General features: G+C 37.0%; 1 protein-coding gene across 1 annotated transcript in view; it reads left to right on the top strand.

The window, feature by feature from the left end:
- The window catches only part of mtor (mechanistic target of rapamycin kinase), a 134,641-nt gene that overhangs the window by 96,023 nt on the left and 20,474 nt on the right, over positions 1-18,144 (top strand). The window contains exons 37-44 of the mRNA XM_016538036.1: positions 213-344; positions 2,889-3,004; positions 6,635-6,752; positions 11,613-11,810; positions 12,332-12,432; positions 13,185-13,281; positions 13,613-13,711; positions 16,778-16,900. Coding sequence (XP_016393522.1) covers positions 213-344; positions 2,889-3,004; positions 6,635-6,752; positions 11,613-11,810; positions 12,332-12,432; positions 13,185-13,281; positions 13,613-13,711; positions 16,778-16,900 — 984 coding nt within the window. The remainder of the gene's footprint in view (positions 1-212; positions 345-2,888; positions 3,005-6,634; positions 6,753-11,612; positions 11,811-12,331; positions 12,433-13,184; positions 13,282-13,612; positions 13,712-16,777; positions 16,901-18,144) is intronic.

Raw genomic sequence — 18,144 nt, 5'->3', positions numbered from 1 at the left:
TTGTAATATTTTTTATTACAATTTTAATTACATGCTTTTCATCAACCCCCTGCTGTTCCCACACAAACCTGTTTTATAAAGATTCTAAACATAAGATCAAACTTAACAAGACTAAGCCTGATTAACTAACATAGTTTGGTAAACGGCAGTAACACATTCTTGCAATCCTGATAAACTATGATCCTAACTGAGATTCTTTGTGTATTCCGCAGGCGCTAGCCCATAAGACCCTCGTTCTCCTGCTGGGAGTGGATCCTTCCAAACAGCTCGACCATCCCCTGCCCACCGCCCACCCTCATGTCACCTACGCTTATATGAAGTACATGTGGAAGAGCACACGCAAGGTAAACACTCACACACTCACTTTAAATGCTCTTGAAAACAAGCGACTCCCTTCGCAGTGCCCCTGGGAAATATTTCCAATCATGTACAGTCAAGTACAGATTCTTTCTGCTTGAATGTGCAAAAACGTTAGGGGTCTGTAGTATCTGAAGGAAGCCATCCATTAGCATTCCCATTCATCTTAATAGCAGTTGCTTATCTGGTGCATACAGTCCTGGAAATATATGACTTGCATGCTCCAGTCATGGCTCATGGGCACTCAGTTCTACAGACAGGTTGTTTTGAGCGAATCACCAGAGCCATAAATGGCATTGACTAATCACATTAGAGTCACAGGAAAATTACATCATGACAACACCGTTTTGCTTTTTTTTAATAATATTTAGAGTTTACATTTGCTTGCAAAGAATTTTATTTGTGTCAGAATTAGGATTGCAGGCCCCTCGTTGCATTGTGTGTACTGACCACCAGAGCCTCTGGGCTGTTGGCGCACATGGCACAAGTAGACGCATAGAGCCTGTAAGTGACCCCTAGGGCCCCAGGGCCTTTTATTGTAAAGAACAAACACTTACACAATGTCCATCAAATGAGATGAAGCAGCTCAATTTAGCACTTTTTGGAATGCTGTGTTAATATTCTTGAGATTATGCAAGACGTCGAATACTTGTTTCCTGTTACATAAGGCAATATGTGATAAGCGGTTAAGACAAAATCAAGTGAGACTTGTGGCTTCCATTTAGTTTGTCAAACGGCTTAATTTTACATGACTGTAATAGGTTTTGAGAAATTCCTCCCCTGCCAACAACATTCCATGTGCCACTAGTAGCATTTCATATAAGACCAATGAAAGCACTCCTCGCTTAAAAACATCCTTGTTTTTTTTAACAGAAAAAAATCTACTTTCTGTGATGATGTAACAAGACTGGTGGAAAGGTTGTTTGGCTTTACATTTCCAGCTTTCCAGTCTTACCTCTTTTTTTACTCTGCACTGTGAAGAGCGGTCACCTTTTGCTTTAGAGTATTGGCAAATGGACATGGTACAATATTTTGAGATTTTATGTCCAACTCCCATATAAATAAACTAAACTTAAATAACTCCACATAAACGTTACAAACGTAAGTAATAACAGGAGGCCAATGTCTCTCTCTTGTTAACTTAAGCCTTTAAAGGGATACTTCACACAAAAAATGAAAGTTCTGTCATGTATGTACCCTCAAGTTGTTCCAAATCTTTGAGTTTATTTCTTCTGTTGAACATAAAAGAAGATATTTTGAAGAATGTGGGTAACCAAACAGTAGCTTTCCCCATTGACTTACATAGCATGAAAAAAAAAAAAGATATATAAAAAGTCAATGGGGGCCAGAACCTGTTTATAGTTTATGCACACATTTTCTTAAAAAATGTATCCGATTCAGTTGAGCGCATGAGTTTTTTATGCACATTTTTAGAATTAAGGCATATCTTGGCATTTCCATTCAGCCTTTTTTTATGCAATATCCCAGAATATACGAAAAATAGGTGGATGGAAACATAGCTAATGATGACAGAATTTTCATTTTTGGGTGAACTATCCGTTTAAGGACAGTATAATTACGTCACATCAGCGTCCCATAGTACAGCTTGTTACTGGAGTGTTATGTCTGCGAGAGATTACGTAAGTACTGGTTAAGTACCAGGCACTGAGAATCATAGACCAAACCAGAGAGCCAGTCCCAATCCACAGCACAGTGTTGTGTTAAAATTACGGGCATACACGCATGGACCCGTCAGCCTCACTCGGAAATTCCTGTGAAGAGATAAGAAAACAAAACATAAAATTACTAAAACAGATTGAATTTTAAATTGCAAATTGCCACATTAAAGGGGTCATATGATGCTGCTAAAAAGAACATTATTTTGTGTATTTGGTGTAATGAAATGTGTTTATGCGGTTTAAAGTTAAAAAAACACATTATTTTCCACATACTGTACATTATTAGGTGTGGCTAACTCTTAACTTTTATAAAGAATATCTCTTTGGATTTGAGACTTTAGTCTTTGCAACTTTACAGATCTTCTTTATGCACCAAGAGCTTGTAAAACTCTAAAGAGAAAGGAAAAAATGAAATCGCATCATATGACCCCTTTAATAGAAATCACAAAACAAAATTGACTATGTTGTCTGTTGGATGACGTGCTCTAAATGTTGGTACTGAATTGGTGTTACTGAAAGAAAATATCAGTTTAATGGAGTCTCTAGGAAATTGGGTGTTATGGTAATGCTCATGACTGGCAACTGGCAGGAGTCATCACCATTGTTCCAGGGAAGTGGTCTGTATAATAAAGATACTGTCTAAAGATAACTGGAAAATTGAGTGTTTACTATTGTCCTCTTGCATTATCAACACACTCTTTTCCTGTTTAATACTATATGCTAATACTAAATGCTTTGGCACAATCTGTATTGTATAAAGCGCTATATAAATAAAGGTGACTTAACTTGACTGTGTATAAAAATGTCTTCTACAAGTTAGTAATGATTACTTGCATGATATATCTCTCTCAGATCGATGCATTCCAGCATATGCAGCACTTTGTGCAGGGGATGCAACAGCAAGCACAACATGCCATCGCAGCTGAAGACCAGCAGCACAAACTGGAGCTACACAAGCTAATGGCTCGGTCAGTAACCATATGCCCACACTTTTTGTTGATTATACTATGCATAAAACCATATTGAATTGGTACGTTACCATATCGAAGTGACACAAGCTAGCGTTGTTCACAACCCCATGCACACGCGAACATGCTAATGTTATAAACTGCACCAACAGAAGCACCAAATTAAATACTAATTCTGTGAACCAGCACAAAAAGCATGATTTTTTTCTCGAACCATGTAAGCGCAAACCCAACCACACAGACGATTCTAAAGATTTCATCTGTCATATCAGTCACAGTACTGATTGACTGCACAAACAAATACTAACCCCCTAATCCTTACCTTCACCCTGACCTTAAGCATTTGTAGCACATTCTGATAGATAGCATTACTGTTTGTTACAGTCTGATCTAATCAAAAATCCAAGATAATTTTTTTCTGAACTCTGAGATGAACCCATGAAACTTTTTTTTGACAGATAACTGCATGAATTAGTTAACCAATGAAATCAGCTATGGGGAGGGGGGTCCTTGTCACTGGACCAGTCTTTTGGGTACTCAGTTGTCCCTGAGAGATATCTACAGACACACTAACCATTCCACTTTTTGAAATGTTGCTTTCAATCTACAGATTTAGGACTCACTGCTCGGACATTAATCAGACCTGTTTCAGCCCCGCCCCTCCTGTACAGAAGTTATCTCTGCCTAACATGATCATTGCACTAAATACATTTAATCATTTAACCATAAACGTTTTTATGCAAACCGACTTACAAATGTGGACTATAAAAGCAATCAAACCAACAAAAGAGCAACAATATATAAGTGTTGTATGTCCCATAGTCTAACATGTAACAAGTTGTTGTTTTTCTTTTGTTTTTTTAATAAGAAGGGTTAGAGGGTCAATATTTCAGCTGAATAGTGCAAAACAACTAATTTAGTAATGGTATGTCTACAAAGCATGAAAGATTAATGAATGATGAATTCAAAAGTTCTGGCTCTGTTCCAAAACCTACCTTGCTGTCTATGTCCTAACATGAATTGGAATGTTGTAAGTGATTTGAAACACTCTACTCAAACAGAAACATTTGCAAGTTTGATGTCAGCACCTAAATTTGTTGCAAACTAAAATATTAGAACTTATACATTTTTTCATTATTTTAATTAATTAATTAATTTATTTAAATATCATTTTATTTTATTTGTATTTTTTGCTATATATTTATGTTTTGGATTAAATGTATGTTTTTATAGTTTACAATTCTCTCAACTTTTTTCATAAGCATGTTTGCTAAGCTAATGACACATTCCTCTAACAAGCTTAAAATACATAGTTATTGTATTCAATAATATTAGATTGAACTGCTTTTTTAACTACTTTGTGAAATAATATCTTCAGTTTCTTCTTCCTTACCAATGATGGCTCCTGCTGTCATTATGTAATAATAATAATTAGTTTTCTGGGTACTCAAAGCGCTTTACATGAAAGAGGGGGAATCTCCTCGTCCACCACCAGTGTGCAGCATCCACCTGGATGATGCGACGGCAGCCGTAGTGCGCCAGAACGCCCACCACACACTAGCTTATTAGTGGAGAGGAGACAGAGTGATGAAGCCAATCAGTGTATGGGGATGATTAGGAGGCCATGATGGTCAGAGGCCAATGGGCAAATTTGGCCAGGATGCCGGGGTTATACCCCTACTCTTTTTCGAAGGACATCCTGGGATTTTTAATGACCACAGAGAGTCAGGACCTCGGTTTAACGTCTCATCCGAAGGACGGTGCTTTTGACAGCATAGAACTGCTTGGCCACGTGTTTTATGATGTTCTTTAGCATTATCTTTGACAGCGTGATGTTAACTCATTTGTGCATGCAACGTTCTCTTCCAAGGTTTTACGGTTTCCTCCCTCTTATTGGCCAGTTTCGATTTAGTCTCCCTCTCTGACTCTTCCAGACCCAGTTGTTTTCTGAGGCCAGAGATTGTTCCACCTAAATTATTATTCAGGACATTTACTGGAACATGGACAATGAAGACAAAGGGGATTTGTTTAACTGATCCATGAGATCATTGAAATGGAATTAGAAAATCTTGGAGATTGCAAAAAGCAATGAGTTTTTGATGTACTGGATGGACTGATGTATTGACTTTATGCATTTTCACACAACGCTGTGGCTCTTGTCTTGGAGTTTCTTTCAGATAAATTCTTAAAAGCAGCTCTAAGAATTTTTTGCAAACACATTTTGGCACAAGATATTTTCCAGTATGTATGGCTGAGCTGTATCTCTTTATGCTTTCTGGTCCCAAGTAAAGTAAAGAGCACTGGGCTACACTTCTTGCACCCATACCAATGATAAAAAGAAAGTATGCTTGTCGAGTATGCGTTTTTTTATTAGTGATGCATTACTGCTCATCTCATTGACTAAGTGTCTCAGAACACCACTGCTTTTCTAATGAACACCAAGCATGAGAAATCACTGCTCTGAATGCAGATTTTGAAAGTTTTATTTATCTGTAATGTTCTCTGAATAAGTTACTGATTGCCAAATTGTCATTGGTTCTTGCATTTGTTGTTACTATTATAGATGCAAACGGCAGCTAGAAGGAAGCTTCACACAATTTGTACAGTATGAATAGCTTTTATTTATTTATTTATTAGAACCTGACAAATATGGTTACAATGAACTGTTTTTGTTTCAGAAAAAAAAAACGAATTAAAAATAACAGCTGAAGGCCTATAGAGCATTGCAGTATACCAGTATAGAAATGATAAGAGCTTGGACGAGGAGCTGCACAGCTGTGATCTCATTCTGATCACAAATTTACAAGACTGGTTATAACTTTTTTTAATTCAGTTATGAAAAGATAGATTGGTCTTATTTGTATTGGAAAAGTAAGACTGATTACCCACTGGTAACTGCTAGTTGGTCAAACTAGTTCTTAAGACACAATCTAAACATGGTTGTTAAGTTTATGCAACTGGCCCCTGGATGTTGTTTAAATGATGGTAGTGAAGTTAAGTTGTCATCAAACAATATGCCCAGGTCTTTTTGCTTGGTTTTAGACCCCAGTTGAACAGTGATGTTGTGGTGACAGTTTGACAGGGAGTACTGTTCTGTGTTACTTAGATTAAAAAAATTCTGCATACATCAAGCAAACATGAAATTTCACTGCAGATTACCAGGTCCAGATCTTTCCAGATGAAAAGGTTTTGTTAATTTTTTAAAAAACTGGTGTTTATGGAACTTAGGTGACTACAACGCACTGAAAACATACACATACACGTTATTTTAAATCGGAAGTACGTCTCAAAGCACGGTGCAAGTCATTACAGCTCAGAACAACTAAATTGCTTAAATGAAGATTGATTAGTTTTGTTATTTGAGGAAGCTTCCTGCCAGCATGAACATGGCCTATATAGCCATCAAATTCTGTACAGTGAAAGCAGTGCCAGGTCAAACACCCTACCACCAAAAAAAAAAAAATCCCAATTTCTGATGTATATAATTAGTGCAGTCTAACGGACAAAAGCCATTGACCTTCAGTGAGTTTCTGACCCTGCTTTGTTGGTTGTTTAGGCAAGACTATTTATGTAGAGGTAACTGGAAAGAAATTTTTTTTTTTTAAATGTGTTTGTTTCTTCTCTGTGCAGGTGTTTTCTGAAGCTGGGGGAGTGGCAGCTCAGCCTTCAGGGTATCAATGAGAGTACCATACCTAAAGTGTTACAGTATTACAGTCACTCAACAGAGCATGATCGCAACTGGTACAAGGTACGTTAACCTCACAAACTTTAAATGTATGTGGATAAATCACATTAAACCGGTTAACAACATTATCAACATTATCCATATTGTCACCTTAAAATCTCTTTCTCATTAGATCTTGATGATATCATGGTGCATAAATGCTTCACTTCATGTAAACACCTTAATCGATCCGATTGCGCTCAATCGGAATGAAATTTCGATCGGATTGAAGGGGGTGGTTTATTCCTTTTCTAATACGATTGAGAGTGCATGTAAACACTCGATCGGATTGAACCCAGAAGCTGAAAGGACTGCGCATGTGCAATGACGCAGAAATAGCGTAATGACGTATGACGCGCGGAATGAGCGGTTTTTTTTTTTTTTTTTAGATAAAGCGTTGTATAAATGCATGTCCTGTCATTATAAAACTCTCCTTTCCCTCGGCAACTGTGAAGTTGCCGAAGTTGCCAGCAGGACAAACTCCCACCAGTCCTTGTTTTGGATTCTCATCCACAGGCAACCCGTTTTGGGCGCGGGGAGGGGCATTTTTACTGCGTGATAAATATGAGCAGCACGGCACACCACAGCGGTTTATATGTATATTTATCCATAAATGGATAAATATTAATTCTGCTGTTAAAAACAATTAAAGAAACAGTGTAGAAGAGTGGTTATTATGTGCAAACAGTGAGAAACTCTATATTTGTGCAGTGTTCGCATGTAAAAAAATCAATTCAGATTTGAAGCTTGTGACATATAAACACGCACATCAACCCGATCACTTTATTTAGCGTTCATGTAAACAAGTCAAGTCAAGTCACCTTTATTTATATAGCGCTTTTAACAATACAGATTGTGTCAAAGCAACTGAACAGCATTAATTAGGAAAATAGTGTGTCAATAATGCAAAAATGACAATAGTAAACACAAATTTTTCAGTTAAAGGCAGTTCATCATTTAAACACTACATTCTGATTCATCAATCGGAATGAATTCAGTCCGATTGAACCAAAAATTGTGCATGTAAATATAGCCATTGATATGTGAGTGTAATAGTGCTTTCATACAACAGTTAATAAATAAGCAGCTACTGAGTAACTAAGTAACTTTTAGTGATATTGCCAGACTGTTTTTGCTTGACCCGTGAAAACAAAACCAAAGCAGGGTCAACCATAATACATCCCTGAGCAAAAAAAAAGAAAAAGACAAAGAAAAAAGTTAGCTCCCTGTTCTGGGAGTTTTGTGAATTCCGTAAATATCATGGGGTGTTAGACACCCAATCTGCAGGAAGAGCAACTACTTTTTTTTCTTTTTTTTTTTTAGTTTCGTTTACAGTGAGGCACATACAATGGAAGTGAATAGCAAATTTAGGAGGGTATAGATGTGAAAACTTAGTTGCATAGGTTTGCACATCGCTCAAAATTTGTTGTTTCACAACACATGCTTTGTTGAAACACTGTAGAGCAGCCAGCCAGTCTTTTTGTATAAGAGTCTATTAACTTCTTGATTTGTGAATTTTTTCCAACTCTTCTTTTCCTAAGAGCTCTAACTCATTACGCAAATTAGTTTAAATGCGAATTCATGTAATTAATTAGAATTAGTTATAAACGATTATGATTATGTATATCAGCTGGCAGAAGTAAATGTAGCAGAATTAATATTAAAATCAACTAATCTGTTTGTCCAGTGAATATACAGTATAATCATCTATCACTTTAATAACTGTTATTTTTTTGGTCACAGAACAGTTTACAGTACTGATGCATTAGAGCATGTACAGTAACAAGGATTGACTCATTGAACTGACTTGTTGGGCTGACCAGATATCTCTCATACCTTTTTTCTCCCTTTGCTATTGTGCTTTGGCAGCTTGAGATAGTGGCCTTCAACTTCCACAGACGTCACAGTTGTGTCACAGCAAATTTGTGATTTAGATAGCTTTCTTTTTTTCTTTTTTGCATAATCAGAGTGGGCTGGCAGATTTGTGTGATTATGGTAACAGGAGCATAACGCAAGATATGAAGATGTCTACACCAATATTTGGGACATTAAAAAAGGATAGTTTTGATACAAAACATGATACAGACTGGGGTTACATAAACTAGTGATTTGATAATAGACCATGCAGTGTATGGTACAAAAACAATATACAAACTAGTAAATAATACAAATAATGCTCTGGGGATACATTTTAAAATGGTTTGCATTTGAATTAATTGGAGACAAGTTCTTTTTTATGCATATTTTGTACATTTAGTTGTCTTTTGGCCCGTGTTGTCTCACATGGCCACCCATCCCCATGGCATCCCTTTGATGTCAGGGAAGGTGTCACCAGTTTCCTTGCTAATGTCAGCAGTAGGGTACAACACTGGGGTTTGGGACCAATCCTATAGACTCCTCGGAGCCCCAAGGTTGGTCCTTTCCTTTGATGTTACACTGTGATTAATCAGTAAGTGGTTTTTACGACTCGTGAACCAATTGTTAGTCTGGCAAGGCACTACACTGGGATTTTACAAAATGTTCTTCTTCTAAAGCAATTCCTTTTGTTGACTTGATTTGTGTTTTGAGGTTGATGAAATACCTCTTCATCTCCAGATTTTTAATGGAGGCCTGCAAGTTTTTGTCTATGATTCTCAATATCTTGACTATATTGTCCCAGTCCCAGCTGCAGAAAAGCAGCCCTATAGGATGATCCTTGCACCACCATGATTCATCATTGTTCTGGTGTTTTTTTGGGGGGGGGTGATAAACAGTCTCGTTTGTGTCAAGCACAACTTTGGTGACCCAAAAGTTCAATTTGTTTCACAATATCACAAAATATTTTTTGTGAGTAATGACTTTTGTCTGGCCACCCTACCCCATAGCTCAGTCATATGAAAAAAACAGGACATTGTTGTCATATGCAGCAATTGACCAGTGCTTTCCGAATATTCCTGCAGCCCCTTTATTGTTAATGTAAGTCTCTTGGCAGTCTCCTTGTCTCCACTTGACGATGGCTTTGACTCATGGCACATGCACATCTAATGTTTTGGAAATACTTTTGTATACTCACAATAAGATCCCAACATACCTTTAGAAAGTTTTTTTGAGAGTTATGTCTTCAGCAAAAAGGTGGAACCAAGATGATGCAAAGGAAATCCTATGGAAACAAAACTTTTTATTCAGGGTTGATCAGCATCACTTAAATGATGATAAAATTATTATAATTACTTTACAGTAAAAAATCTGAATGTGAAAAGTTTGTTCCAAACAGAGTAAAGGGCTGCTCACACAGAATGCATTTTTCCATCTAATTGCGCTACTTTATCATTGTTTTTTTCTATATAAATGCTCTAGATTAACATGTTTGACCATTGCATTCACGTCTTGCAAATTAAAACCAGTTCACCTTTAAAAAAAAGTCTTGAATTTTTGTTCTGTGTAAATCAAATAAAAGCTTGTATTAGACTCAATGATGACTGTGAGTTTAATCAGAAGCATTTAGCTGTAATTCCTCTGAAAATCTTTCATTTTGAGTTCTTTTTGAGAAAAGATTTTGGTAACACTTTCTATGAAGCCCGTATTTATAATACATTATAAGGGTATTCTTAAGGCATTATAATGAATGCATAATGCATTATAAAAAACCTTATAATATGTTGTATCATCTAAAAATAACTTATAATTTAAGTGAACTTAAAACAATGTTCACATAAACCCATTATAATAAATGTCATATTTACCTGTGCCCTTCAGCAGAAATATACAGAAAATGAAATTGAAGTTATCAAACACTAAATTCTAAATTAAATATAGGTGAATCCTTAAAGCTATAAAAGTTCATTTTTCCTCTTTTTTTTTTTTCTTTGTCCTTTGATTAATAGACTTCACAGCAGCTGGTTATTAGGTTATTTTGGCTGTTATTTCTTTAAGAGCTGCCGCTGCCGAACATGATGTGGATCTGACACTAATCATATTTTCTCTCAACTCTTTTTACCTTTTCTGACCCACTTCAGGTCTTAAAGTCTCTATTAATGAGCTGACGAGTTAAATCGGGTGTGTTAGATGAGTGAGACAGTGCTGGGCTGCTCCAGGACTGTTTTAAAAACCATTTCAGAGATGTTCTTAAATGTGACTCATATTTTTAAGGCAGCTTAAAACCATTTCAGAGACATGACATGTTCTTAAATGTGACTCATATAAAATATATTACATGCATGCACAATTTTAAGGCAGCTTTAATCGCCTTTTGGTAACTTCATGACTTAAATGACCAAGACATTGCATGCACGTAGTTTATTTCGCGCTTTGATATGAAAGGATACAGGCTACAGCGCGCCCCGGCGCCTTTGTGCGCGAAATTGAAGAGCATGCGCTGCGAGTAATTAGTGGTGTCAAAATTAATCGCCTGCGTTAACGCACTAATTTTGACACCACTAATTATTTATCATGCTGCTGTTTCTATGCAGGTGCCTGTTTATTTCCATTAAAGTGCTGTTGTTTTCAGTGTTGTCATAAAATGAGATAAAGCATATTTTCAGTACCGTTTCCGCGCTCGTTTGACTTGCGCCTGGCGCTGAAGTGAAGTGGAGCGCGCATCTAAAACGTCTCCCGTTCCCTGTCGTTCTGCGACTGAATAAATGCACTTCTTGTCAAGAGAAAAAGTAACAGAAGCAGCAGTTGTGAGTGGGGTGGCCAACCCTAACCCCGCCCCTGCGTTAATTGTGTTAAATATTTTTAACGCGTTAAACTGAAAAAATTAATCGCCTGCGTTAACGCACTAATTTTGACACCACTAATTATTTATCATGCTGCTGTTTCTATGCAGGTGCCTGTTTATTTCCATTAAAGTGCTGTTGTTTTCAGTGTTGTCATAAAATGAGATAAAGCATATTTTCTCTGCAGGCCTGGCATGCTTGGGCAGTAATGAACTTTGAGGCTGTGCTTCACTACAAGCACCAGAACCAGGGCCGTGATGAGAAGAAGAAACTACGACACGCAAGCGGTGCCAGTGCCAACAGCGAAGCCAGTAACAGTGACAGTGAGGCCGACAGCACAGAGCACAGTCCTGTACCCTCGCCCGGACAGAAGAAAGTCAATGAAGTGAGCAACAAACCAAAGCCAGGCGTCAACACTGAAGTGTTATTGGAAGCTTGTGTGTGAAGCTTCACCAGCATTCACCTTTACTGCATTTCCAAACAACTTGTAAACAATTTTCTAAAACAAGTAAATAAGTCTAAAACAAGTAAATAAGTCTAAAACAAGTAAACAAGTTTAAAATTGGCCAACAATAAAATAGAGTTAGCATCTTTGATCTTCTGATGTGTTTACGCTGCTATATGAACAGATCTGCAGACTGTTGCTATTAACAAGGTTCTCTCAACAGTTTAAACCCCAGAATTGCACGGAAAGTAAAATAATTTTGATCAACAGACATTTGGGAGAATAAACAGCAAATGCAATGACAATTAGTCCTAAGATCTTGAAGTCAAATAAAACATGAAGTTAACACCGGCAACATGCTTAAAAGTGCATGCAAAGGATATAATGTGGATTTACGTATGAAATAATTTTTATGTTGACAGTCATGTTTAGGGTTAAATTCTATGTTTTCTATGTTGCAGGATTTGTCCAAGACTCTCCTTTTGTACACAGTGCCTGCAGTGCAGGGATTTTTCAGATCTATCTCACTCTCACGTGGAAATAACTTACAGGACACACTGAGGTAAAAGAGCCCTAGTCGTCTAGGCGAAAGTAATGCTGTATTTCTGTATTTAACATGTATATTTCGGAGTCTGTTTAGAGCCTGTCATCTTGTTTTAAAATGTGTTTATGTCATGCTTCACAACATGCTGACATATCGCTTCACAATGCTCTCATGATTCTGCATGTGACAGCTGGCCTGAAGCGATAGTTTACAGTTTAATCTGTTCTGGAGCAATAGAGAGCTGAGTAATATCAGCATAACAATAAAAAGATTATTGTGTGTTTTCTAATTATCTCCTGGAGAATTCCTGTACAAGCAAAATAATAGAGCCTTGGGGCACAAAAAAAGCATTTGTCACTCTGACAAGAACAGTCTACGTCATATGATGGAGTCTAAATTCTAAAGTCTTCATAAATGCCATTTATCAGCAAAAAGAGCTCATTTGAGCAGACAGCTTTTTCTAGAAAACTTTAGACAGAAATGGACGATTTGAGATGGGTGTATAATTAGCCAACGAGGATCAAGTTGTGGTTTCTTGATAAATGGTTTAATAACTGCCAGCATGAATGATGAGGATATGAGATGCTATGTCCAGAAATGCTATAATAGATGCTTTTGAATTTACTTTCTTTTTTTTCATAATTCTTTTGTAACCCTCTTCTTTACAGCACCTTGCAAACAAAAATCAGTTGAAGTATACTGGATTCACGTGCAGTTCATCAAATAACTTTACATTGCGTATGATCGTGTATATGTTCCTTTATATTTAGAGTCCTGACCTTGTGGTTTGATTATGGCCACTGGCCCGAGGTGAATGAAGCTCTAGTCGAGGGTATTAAGACCATTCAGATAGACACATGGTTACAGGTAAGACCATTTCCAGCTCTCTATACATAAGCAGGGTCTCGATTCCAACTGAAATAGTCACAATTTAAATATTTTAAATCTGTTTTCGCTGGCAGCAGATAGGAAAAATTTTCACATGTGGTTTTACCAGATTTGATTTAGTTAGATCTGTAAATTCATGAAGTCTTATTATCTTACACAATTAAGCTTCCAAAACAAATGTATGTTGATTTAAGGATGTTTGCATACTTTTTATACTAAAGAAAATAACGGTATTGCTACAAACTGTACATAGCAGAATTTCACTTGAAAACACAGAAAAAACATGTATTATCTTCTTCCTTTCAATCAGGTGATTCCTCAACTGATAGCTCGAATCGATACCCCACGTGCACTGGTGGGACGTCTTATTCACCAGCTACTCACTGACATTGGCCGCTACCACCCCCAGGTATATGTAAAAAAACAGAGTAATGATCACCACGCATTAATTAAAAAAAAAAAAAAACACATTTGTGTAGATTAATAAAGTGATGCACATAGGAAGTTCATCTCCATAATAAAGGCAATCACGTCATCTCACATGCTCTTAATTAAAAAAATGGTGAAAATCGACAACTTGGTCTGTTGGAAGTGTAATGGATGAAAGAGTCCCATGCCTTGTCAAACTGTCCAATTCTGCCTTTCAAGAGGTACCTACTTTGTTCCAGATGCCAGTTCCTCATGCCATAGTTCAACAGTAGGAGAGTCAGTCCTTTTCCAAAACAGTAATAACAGCTTCTTGGCTGTTATCAAACTACTGTATATTTGAGGAATTCATGATGAGCTTGATCAGCTTGAGCTAGATCTGATTTGCATTTATCATAAAGAGGTGATACATTGGAGGGGGAAATAATCTATGCAATTTCTGGCAACACTTTGCTTAAAGCCTTTATGTATAATGCATTATAAAAGTAGTTTCATTGCATTAATTATGCATTGTAATACACTTTATAATGTATTGTACAATCTCATGAATAATTGTAACCACAGTTAATACATACTGAATGAGGCATAATCTAGTATTGATGGATTGTTTATCAGTATCTTCCAAACCACTCTGCCAGACCTCCTCAGAGATGCCACTTCGCTCTTCCCTCTCGCTCCCATTCCTCCCTGATTACTTTTGTGGAGCGGGAAGTAGCTAAATGAAAGATACTGTAACTGTTCTTTGTTTCCCCTAAACTTATTCATAGCTTGTGGCTTCAAACCAGGATCTGTGGAATATAACATCAAATAGAATTCCTTAAAACGTTGGTATATGTCTTTAGACTTATCTTATCTCGTATCTATATCTTTAGCGTCCCTCATTTAGTCTTTATTTTATTATTGTCCTTTTACTTTTCATTTTTTGCAGTTGTCTGGCAAGTAATTTATATAACTCATAGTATTTTTGTCTAATGAATTGAAATTATTATTTTATTTTAGGAGAGACAGTTTTATTGTTTTTGAACCTTAACTGTAGGATTTTCTTTGTTTATCTAGTGAAGGATTTACTGCATTTTCATTATCTAAATGATGAATTTGTTTCCCTAAATGTATTAATTTCATTTTGTATAATTTATTTCCCTTGATAGACCCTTGATATGAAATTACACAACCTCATATAATGTGTTTTATTTAGTTTCCCAGAGTAATGCTGGGTTGTCTCTGGCCTATCATTGTTCTCAAAGAATATTTCCAGTTGTGAATCAATGAAATCAATGAAATTGTTCATAAAGTTTAGGGTCCATCCTTCATTTGGGGTGGAAAAGAGATATTTAATCAAGAGTAACTTTGAATGAAGTAGGGGTGTGATCCCAAAAATCAGTATGTCATGAATTTGAGAATTTAAGACATCAAAGATAAGACTGCTGTCTACCAGATTAGCAGTGCAAGTATAAACATTATGAACTTGAGAGTGAAATGTATGATCTCTTTCGGTTGGGTGCAGAAGTCTCCATATATCTACCACATTTGAATTATTAATGAATGCTTTCAAAGCATTTATTGAGTGAGATTTAGAGAGGATTTTGATTGATGATCTGTCGAGATTGGTGTCAAGAACACAGTTAACATTTGTTTGAGACACATTGGAAATAAGAGAAAATACCTTCCTAGAAAAAAAAAATCTGGGTCATCATAATTTGGACCATATACATTCATGAGTGTAAAGGGGACATCTCTCCAGATAGAATAATAATTACAGTAACAAAGATATACAATAAAGACAAATTAAACCAAAATAGAATCAAACTTTGAAGTTTCTTTGCAGCAACTCTAAAGTTTCAAAGTTGCTTTTAGAAACAACTTTGTCCAGGTCAGTGAAAAAGTGCTCCTTGCTGTTGTAAGCTTCACTGAGAAATGTAGACCATATTTATCACTACGTTTAAAGGTGAACGTGGCCCAAAAAAATTGATTATTGCATTTTGCCTCTTTTTTGCCTCATTTTGCCTCTGATATCCTGTTTGCTGATCGCCTGGCCTCTACCTGTTCTACAGCTGATTTTGCTGGTTGTATTTTGGACTATTTGGCGTGACCTGCAATTGCATCTCTCTTGTAGTGAAATATGTGACAAACAGAAAGAGAGTATTTAAGCAAACATCTTGCGTAGCGTTAGTTCTGGCAGGTCACGTTAGTCAAGCTCGCATCAGCTGACTCTCAGCTGATCCCCATCAACCTATGGGAATACGACACCTATCTAAGCATTCATATATAAGGTCCCTCAGTATTATCAGCAGTTTTCGCATTGCTCAATAGCTAATTACCCTCCTCCATCCCCAGCTCCTCCTCTGTCAGTCAGGATTCAGCCTTCTGATTCTCCTTTGAATCAGACTAATTCTAAAATGTGTACATAACATTATTGAACTTTAACGATATCTGCAATACATTTATGTTGGTTCTGTTCTGTTTACCCTGGGGGGTTTATCGCTGCTCTCCCTGCTCTCATCCATGCTAGGCTGCATGGATGCGCAGGGAGTTCTTGCCCAGAACAGAACCATACCGCCAATCCAAACTGTATGCTAATTGTCAATCATCTTTGACTATAGTGGTCCTGACAGAAATGTGCTACATGGTCTCCAAATCACGTCTTCTGGTTTTTAGTTAAATTAGTCAAACATAAAATAAGAATATATTATAAAACTGACATTTCAGTCTGAAAAAAAATATGGATGAAGGATGAATAGGAGCAATTAGTGAAGGAAAAGTAGTAACAGGTATCCAGCACAGATGCAAATTCCTTCAATACAGTTTTAAAATATCAAAAATAATCAGAATACCTCATGACATTGACACAATGAGTGTGTAGAGTTATAATCTGTAACCTACAAACCTACAGTTATAATCTGTAACCTACAAATATTACAGTTTCGATGACTTCACTATTATTCTAAAATGTGATGACTAGTTATGACAAAAAATGACTAGGTGTGTCCAGACTTGTTGTGTCTGTGAATCATAACCTGTGTTTCCTTGATTTGTGTTTGCATTCTTAAAGGCTTTGATTTATCCTCTGACTGTGGCCTCCAAATCCACCACCACTGCCCGCCACAACGCAGCCAACAAGATCTTGAAGAACATGTGTGAACACTGCAACACGCTGGTCCAGCAAGCTATTATGGTATGAGTACACACTCAGTTTGACTGTCTGAAAAATAAATGCTTTATTAGGTACACATTGGCCATTTTAATTTATGGTCACTGAAGAAATTGACCCTTGACTAATTTGCTTTTGCTGGCTCAGACAAGCTTTACAGAACGTGCAATAATAATAAACTGGAGATTTCCATAAACAGTGATTTTCTGTGAATGTGGTCATAATGACGGGTTAATGATGTTCATTGGGGAATAAAGCGAGATTTGTAAAAGAAAAAAGTAATGCATGTTTCCTCTCTGGGTACCTTGTGTAACTGTGAGTGGGTTCACACTTGTCAGGTTTGCTTTGCTTTGGAGTGATTGCTTTTATTAGTGCGGTTCTTTGAATAGGTGTGAACACTTCCATCCAAACCAAAATGCATGTCAAACAAGTGGACCAAGACCCACCTTTTCAGGGTGTGTTTGCCTGATATATGAACACAACATGGACCAAAGACATCTAAACAAACCAAAACCCATTACAGTCAGGTGTCTGAATCACCATTTCTTTGCAGCAGATCTCCATTTGTGTGTACAGCTGACAGTATGACAAATGACAGTGTTAATGCTAAGCAAACCAGGACTAAATGTATAATTTTCTTTTTTGGTCTGTACCAAAAGACCCAAGAGAACTGAACTAAACGTGTGCATACACACTGTATTAAAAGTGCACTGGCAATAATGTTTTACTGTATTTTAAATAGGGCTGTGCGATTAATCGAAATCGTCATAAAATCGCGATTTGAGTGTGCGCTATTTCTAAATCGCTTTACAGCACGATTTTCTGCGCCCCCGACCTCCCGCAGTATGCTATCTGAACCAATCAGAATGCAGCGCGCCTAAATGGAGCACGAGAACAGAACAGACCGGGCGGGCATACAAACGTAACGCCAGGTTCACACACTCCATCTGTGGTGCGGATTTTTTCCGTGCCCATGTTAACGGATCAGAGCGTTCACACTGCACGCGATTGCGCTCCGGCAGTGTGCTCCAGGAGCGGTGCGTCTGCAGCAGTCATAAATGCATATAATTAAAGTCTACTGTTTCACAGTCAACACATGGCTTTTTGGCTAGATTTAAAACAAGTAAAAAGGCACTTTTAGATAAACAAGGCAATAATAGATGGCACTCGTGGTGGTAGTTAAACAAAGTTATATTTATTGAGTTTAAACGTGAATATGTCTATGAAAGATTGGATTACTGTATTGTGATAAACGAGAATCACAATGC

Source organism: Sinocyclocheilus rhinocerous, unplaced genomic scaffold (assembly GCF_001515625.1).
Source record: "Sinocyclocheilus rhinocerous isolate Xijiao unplaced genomic scaffold, SAMN03320098_v1.1 scaffold1599, whole genome shotgun sequence".
Classification (NCBI taxonomy): Eukaryota; Metazoa; Chordata; class Actinopteri; order Cypriniformes; family Cyprinidae; genus Sinocyclocheilus; species Sinocyclocheilus rhinocerous.
Note: the sequence above shows the minus strand (reverse complement) of the source record. Positions and strands in the feature narration are given on the sequence as shown.